The sequence below is a fragment of the Babylonia areolata genome, chromosome 19 (assembly GCF_041734735.1).
Source record: "Babylonia areolata isolate BAREFJ2019XMU chromosome 19, ASM4173473v1, whole genome shotgun sequence".
Taxonomy (NCBI): Eukaryota; Metazoa; Mollusca; class Gastropoda; order Neogastropoda; family Buccinidae; genus Babylonia; species Babylonia areolata.
The window spans coordinates 44,602,222-44,609,721 of NC_134894.1; the positions used below are offsets into that span (position 1 = coordinate 44,602,222).

At 48.5% G+C, this 7,500-nt stretch overlaps 1 protein-coding gene across 1 annotated transcript in view; it reads right to left on the reverse strand.

Annotated features, from left to right (window-relative positions):
• Positions 1–7,500, reverse strand: part of LOC143294330 (corticotropin-releasing factor receptor 2-like) — an 82,773-nt gene that overhangs the window by 62,948 nt on the left and 12,325 nt on the right. The window contains exon 4 of the mRNA XM_076605781.1: positions 1,966–2,122. Within this exon, the coding sequence (XP_076461896.1) occupies positions 1,966–2,122 (157 nt within the window). The remainder of the gene's footprint in view (positions 1–1,965; positions 2,123–7,500) is intronic.

Below are 7,500 nucleotides of genomic sequence, written 5' to 3' on the forward strand. Positions count from 1 at the left end.
GATAGGAAGGGGCAGATTTGTGAAAACATTTATAACATAACCTGTAGCCCTCCCACGCTGTCTCAAACCTAAGCGGACATTCCACTGCAGCATTATGCATTCATCTTGATCTCAGTCTCGACTTTCCTTTTCCTTCCTTCCTTCCTTCTTCCCCCATTTTCGTACACGAGGTAATGTTGTGTTAAAAGTCTTAGGTGTCAGCAAAATTTATGGGAACTGTCTTTGGATGTAACGTGGCAGCGGTCTCCAATCCAGGTAAACACTTACTTTTGTCTGGCTCAACGAATGCCGGGCGCAACATCCAAGTGGGTTAACTAAAGCGTTAGACTTTCAGTCTGAGGGTCCCGGGTTCGAATCCTAGTAACGGCACCTGGTGGGTAAAGGGTAGGGATTTTTCCGATCTTCCAGGTCACCGGATGTGCACACCTTCTGTTAGTGCCTGAACCCGCATTCGTGTGTATCCGCATGCAGAAGATCAAATACGCACGTTAAAGATCCCATAACCCATGTCAGCGTTTGGTGGGTTATGGAAATAAAATTATACCCGGCATGCAAACCCCCCCCCCACCCCCACCCCCTACGAAAACGACTGCCTACATGACGCGAAAAAAACGGTCATGCACGTGGAGGCTCAAGTGAATATGGGAGTTGCAGCCCACGAACGAAGAAGAAGAAGAAGAACAACAACAACAACAATAACAACAACACAATCTGACCCAAAACAAAACGGTCTCAAACCACACTTCACTTCACACCACATATCGCCACAACAAGGCGAAACACAACACAAAACCCCACCCAACTCAATCAAACCGAACCGAACCCAACTTAACATATCACAATCCGACACAATCACATCCCACACACCACCTCACACCACACACCACCTCACACCACACACCACCTCACACCACACACCACCTCACACCACACACCACCCCACACCACCCCACACCACATACCACCTCACACCACACACCACCTCACACCACACACCACCTCACACCACATACCACCACCACCACACAGCACGAAACCCAACCCAACACTGTTCGACAGCATCTCATCCCACACACCACTTCACACCATGTACCACCCCAACACAAACCCAACCCCACGCTGCCCAACCCAACCGAACCCACCCCAACACAAAACCCACCCCACCCCAACACAAAACCCACCCCCACCCCACCCCAAAACCCAATCCACGACACAAAACCCAACCCACCCGAATACCAAACCCAACCCACCCGAATACAAATCCCAACCCACCCGAATACAAATCCCAACCCACCCGAATACAAAACCCAACCCACCCGAATACAAATCCCAACCCACCCGAATACAAAACCGAACCCACCCCATCAAAACACAAAACCCAACCCATCAAAACACAAAACCCAACCCATCCAAACACAAAAACCACCCCACCCAAACACAAAACCCAACCCACCCGAATACAAATCCCAACCCACCCGAATACAAATCCCAACCCACCCGAATACAAAACCCAACCCACCCGAATACAAATCCCAACCCACCCGAATACAAATCCCAACCCACCCGAATACAAATCCCAACCCACCCCAATACAAACCCCACCCCACCCCAACACAAAACCCAACCCATCCAAACACAAAACCCAACCCATCCAAACACAAAAACCACCCCACCCAAATACAAAACCCAACCCACCCCAACACAAAACCCAACCCATCCAAACACAAAACCCAACCCACCCAAACACAGAACCCAACCCATCCAAACACAAAACCGAAACCAACTCATCCCAAAACCAACCCAACCCACCCAACCTGACCCAACCCAAAAGAACATTATCTCACCCCCTCACACCCACCTCACACCACGCACCACCAAACACCACAAAGACGCAACAAAGAACCTAGACCAGCCACGATCCTTGCAGGACCCAGGACACAGAGGAAGGGCGACACCTGTACCTACCCCAGCCGATGAAGCAGAAGATCTTGAAGGGGGCGTCAGACCTGAAGACACAGACGGCCAGGCGGTTGTGGAGGTAGATGCCCTCCACCAGCATCCAGGCGAAGTTGGACATCAGGGTGTACTGCAGCAGGGAGGTCAGGGTCTTGCACAACCAGTCCTGTGGCAGCAACCATCATCGTCATCATCATCATCATCATCGTCATCGTCATTGTCATCATCACCATCATTATCATCGTTGTCGTCGTCATCATCATCATCGTCGTCATTATCATTATCATCATCACAGCCAGTTCTGTAAAAAAAACAACAAACAAACAAACAAACAACAACAACCGCAACGATCCCCATCATCATCCTTATCATCCTTATCATCATTGTCATTATCATCATCACAGCCACTCCTGTAAAATAACAACAACAACACAACCATCATCATCATTATCAGCATTGTCGTCGTCATCATCAATATTATTAACACAGTCAGTCCTGTAACAACCAGAACCAGAACCAGAACCACCACCACCACCACCACCACCACCATCATCATCATCATCATCATCATCATCATCATCATCACAACCAGTCCCGCAACATAAACAACAATCATCGAAGCCAGTACTAAAACGACGACCACCACAATTCGTATGTGTGAGAACGTGGACACACTGGTGTTTTTTGTTTTGTCTTCTTTTTTTTTTTGTTTTGTGTGAATGCATGCGTGTGTGTGTGCTTGCTTGCGTGCGTGTGTACGCGCGTGTATACGTCTGTGTACGAGCTTGCGTAAATGTGTGGCCGTTCCTGGAAATGGTTCACTTGCTGCCAGACTATCTGTAACACATCCGAAAATTGTTGACAATGACAATGATGACGCCAAGTACAGATCAGCCTTCGCCTTAATTCAACAGGCACGATAAGTGTATTTGTATTTGTATTTCTCTTTTTGTCACAACAGATTTCTCTGTGTGAAATTCGGGCTGCTCTCCCCAGGGAGAGCGCGTCACTACACTACAGCGTCACCCATTTTTTGGTTTTTTTTTTCCTGCGTGCAGTTTTTATTTGTTTTCCCTATCGAAGTGGATTTTTTCTACAGAATTTTGCCAGGAACAACCCTTTTGTTGCCGTGGGTTCTTTTACGCGCGCTAAGTGCATGCTGCACACGGGACCTCAGTTTATCGTCTCATCCGAATGACTAGTGTCCAGACCACCACTCAAGGTCTAGTGGAGGGGGGGAGAAAATATCGGCGGCTGAGCCGTGATTCAGAACCAGCGTGCTCAGATTCTCTCGCTTCCTAGACGGACGCGTTACCTCTAGGCCATCACTCCACGAGTGAGCAGTGTGACTGTATCGTGGGGGCCAGCTGTCATCAGCAGTACACGCGGTCCACTCATATCATACTGCAGAGTTGCAGGTGAGCGATGGAAGTGAGTATTTATTGCGTAATGCGGAGGCCAAAGTCTATTAGGGATAAAAGAAGAAAAGCTGTAGTACTTCCGAAACAACCTAGGCCTTGCCGGTCTTTTCTTGTCGTAACGATGGAAGTTTGTATTCGCTTCTCTCTCTCTCTCTCTCTCTCTCTCTCTCTCTCTCTGTGTGTGTGTGTGTGTGTGTGTGTGTGTGTATGTGTGTGTGTGTGTGTGTGTGTGTGTGCGCGCGATCTGAAAATGTTCGTATTTATCTTCTATTTAGAACACACACACACACACACACACACACACACACACACACATACACACACAGAATTGACAGTTGATATTTTAATGCAATAAATTTCACAGCCAGTGAGACAAGGTGACGGGTACAGTGCCCTGTTTCAAGTCACCATAAACAAAATTCACATAAACACGAGACTCACAAAAATCATTTTACGAATGCGATCGGCAAAAACAGACACATCAGACGTAATATGTTGACAGAGAGAGAGAGAGAGAGTGTGTGTGTGTGTGTGTGTGTGTGTGTGTGTGTGCACAAGCAGATACATGCTTGTTCATCCTGTTGCGTGTTTGTCAAACCAACACCTAACCCCCCACCCACCCACCCCCACCCCAACCCAGTGCCCCCACCGCCACCTCCCGCAAACCACTGACGTGAATCTATCTGTCCAAAGTACACCTAACACGAAACTCGTCACAATCAGTTTGTGCACCCACACCCAAAGTGTTATCAACAGGAGCAGCATATAATCTTCTTTCACACCCTGATATCTACGTGTACAGTTCTAATCTTTCTCCACCCGTCAAGGGGGCATCAGGGAAGGTGCACAGAATCTAAATCTGTCTCCTCCTCCTCCTCCTCCTCTTTCTCTTCCTCCAGCCCCTTCATTATCCTCCTCCTCCAATCCTCCTCCTCTTCCTCTTGGCGTAATGCTTTCCTTGGAGGAGGAGAAGGAGTGGTTTGTCACCACTTCAGCAGCCCGATACGAAAACACACACACACACACACACACACACACACATCTGTCAGAAAGCCCTTCACTCTGTGGTGCCGGTGTCACCTGATAACTCCTGCTTGCACTTTGCGCCTTTCAATCTCATGTCTCGCAGAGCACACACACCTGCAGGAAATGTCCGCTTTGTTGACATGGGAAAGATTTGTTTGGGCTGGAAATTTCACGCTTGTCCTCCATCACCCTCATGCCCACCCTCCTCTCTCTCTCCCTCTGTCTCTGTCTCTGTGTCTCTCTCTGTGACTCCATTTGGACATGATTCTCTCTCTCTCTCCCTCTCTCTCCCTCTGTCTCTATCTCTGTGTCTCTCTCTGTGACTCCATTTTGACATGATTCTCTCTCTCTCTCCCTCTCTCTCTCTCCCTCTCTCTCTCCCTCTCTCTCTCTCTCTCTCTCTCTGTCCCTGTCTCTCTCTCTGACTCCATTTTCACATGAACGTTGATATGTACGTTTAACATTTGTTATGGCTGTGATGTGTTTGTATATCCATCTACACCCTTTTGTGACGGGCTAAGGCCCAGTACTGAATATTCAAATCATTCGCATTCGCATTTTGTAAATTCATCAGAATTTATTCAATACAAGGCCAAATCCCCATTTCAAGGGGTTGTGAACTTTTAATTAAGAACAACAGATTTTCCAGCACGATGGATAAATCGAAATTAGAAACACGTGCAAACTGCAACCGAACGCTATTGACAACGTATATCTGATATATTCTGATTTTGTCGGGCCCCAAGGAATCGTACATATATTCATCAAACATTTAGCAGCGCCAGCGGAAATGATTAGCATAATTATTGTATCAGTCATTCTGGTTTTCTATTCAGTTCAGTCCAGTAGAGTCCAGTTCAGTTCGATCTTACTCTGTTCACTTCTCTCAGGCCAGTTAAGAAGCAGTCAGGGACACAGACAGACAGACAGACAGACACACGCACACAAACAAAGGCTGCCACAGACTGGCCGCAAGAGGGGTGGGAAAAGATCTTTGATGCCAGGAAGGTGGCGTCTAGCGTGTTGCTCAGTCTGTTGTATTTGGAAAAGCCCACAGAGACTCTGTTCCGTTTTGAAGAAATTTGTGCAATGTTGGTTTGGAAATGATGCTAATATTCGTTTGATTTGCACAGCATCGTGCTCTACCTTTCATGCTCATGCTCTACCTTTAGTCTTTCGGATGAGACGATAAATCGAGGTCCCGTGTGCAGCATGCACTTAGCGCACGTAAAAGAACCCACGGCAACAAAAGGGTTGTTCCTGGCAAAATTCTGTAGAAAAATCCACTTCGATAGGAAAAAAAACAAAAACAAATAAAACTACACGCAGGAAAAATACAAAATACAAAAAAAGGGTGGCGCTGTAGTGTAGCGACGCGCTCTTCCTGGGGAGAGCAGCCCGAATTTCACGCAGAGAAATCCATTGTGATAAAAAGAAATACAAATAGACTTACGGCCACTCCCTCTCTATTAAAAACACACATGGCAACGAGATTGCTGTCCTCTGGCAAAATGATGTAGAAGAAATCCACTCTGAAGGTACACAAATATATGGTGGTTCGTCCGTCGGGATCGACGAGGACCATCTAGTCATCCTGGGGGTGGGTGGGTTGGGCTCTGTGGGTGCGCAGATGACTGGTCAGGCCAATCCGCGCCCGGAAGGTTCTGACGCAGTGTGGACAGGGGATGATGGCGGCTGTCGGGGACTTGCTGGCACTGCTTTTCCTGGCCTGTCTGCGTTGCTCTGCTGCAGCGATTCTGTTGGCCTCACAGGATTTGGCGCCTTTGTGGACAGCTGAACGTCACTTTGGTCTGTCCATTGCATTCAGCTCCCATGTGTCGTGGCTGATGTTGAAGGCCTTCAGAGAAGCTTTCAGAGTGTCTTTGAAGCGCTTCTTTTGGCCTCCATTTGAGCGCTTGCCATGTTGGAGTTCGCCGTACAGCAGTTTCTTGGGGAGCCGGTGGTCTGGCATGCGAACTACATGGCCTGCCCAGCGGAGCTGGACCTGCATCAAGATGGTGTAGATGCTGGGCAAGTTTGCACGAGTGAGCACCTCTGTGTCAGGGATCTTCTCTTGCCACTTTATGCCGAGAAGTTTTCTGAGGCTGGTGGTGTGGAAGTGGTTCAGCTTTTTGGCGTGGCGTTTGTAGACCGTCCATGATTCACATCCATAGAGCAGTGTGGTGAGAATTATGGCCTTGTATACTTTGAGCTTCGTCTCCAGGGTGATGCCTCTCCTGTTCCAAACGTTCTTATGGAGTCTGCCGAAGGCAGCGCTGGCTTTGGCGAGTCTGGCATTCACCTCGTCGTCGATGACAACTGTGCTAGGTATGTGAACTTGTCCACCGCGTTCAGTCGTTGCCCGTTGATGAAGATGTTTGGTTCAGTGTAAGGCTTTCCTGGAGCTGGCTGGTGCATCACCTCAGTCTTCTTTGTGCTGATTGTGAGACCAAAGTTGTCACAGGCAGCAGAGAACTTGTCGACGCTGTGTTGCATGTCAGCTTCGGAGGCAGCGTTGAGAGCGCAGTCATCAGCAAACAGGAAGTCGTTGATGGTGTCTGTCCTCACCTTGGTTTTTGCTTGAAGCCTCCTGAGGTTGAAGAGTGAGCCATGTGTGCGGTACCTGATGCCAATGCCAAGGCCACTCCCTCTCTACTAAAAACACACATGGCAACGAGAGTGCTGTCCTCTGGCAAAATAATGTAGAAGAAATCCACTCTGGAAGGTACACAAATATATATGCAAGCACTCGAGGCCTGACTAAACACTTTGGGCTATGCTGCTGGTCAGGCATCTGCCTAGCAGATGTGGTGGAGCGTATATGGATTTGTCCGAACGCAGTGACGCCACCTCGAAAAACTGAAACTGAAACAAAAACTAAAGTAGACAGCATGGGCGGGGATGCTGACGGCCATTTGATCTGGACAGTGTATATACCCGCCTTTGATAACGGCGGTCTTTGATGATGCTGGTCAGGTGAAGTAACGAGGGAAGGAGGAGGGTGAGGAAGGGGCGGGGGAAGGGGAGGGGGCGTGGAGGGGTGGGGTGGGGATGGGGGAGGAGGTGGGGAAGGCATCAAAGAAATCGACGATCAGTA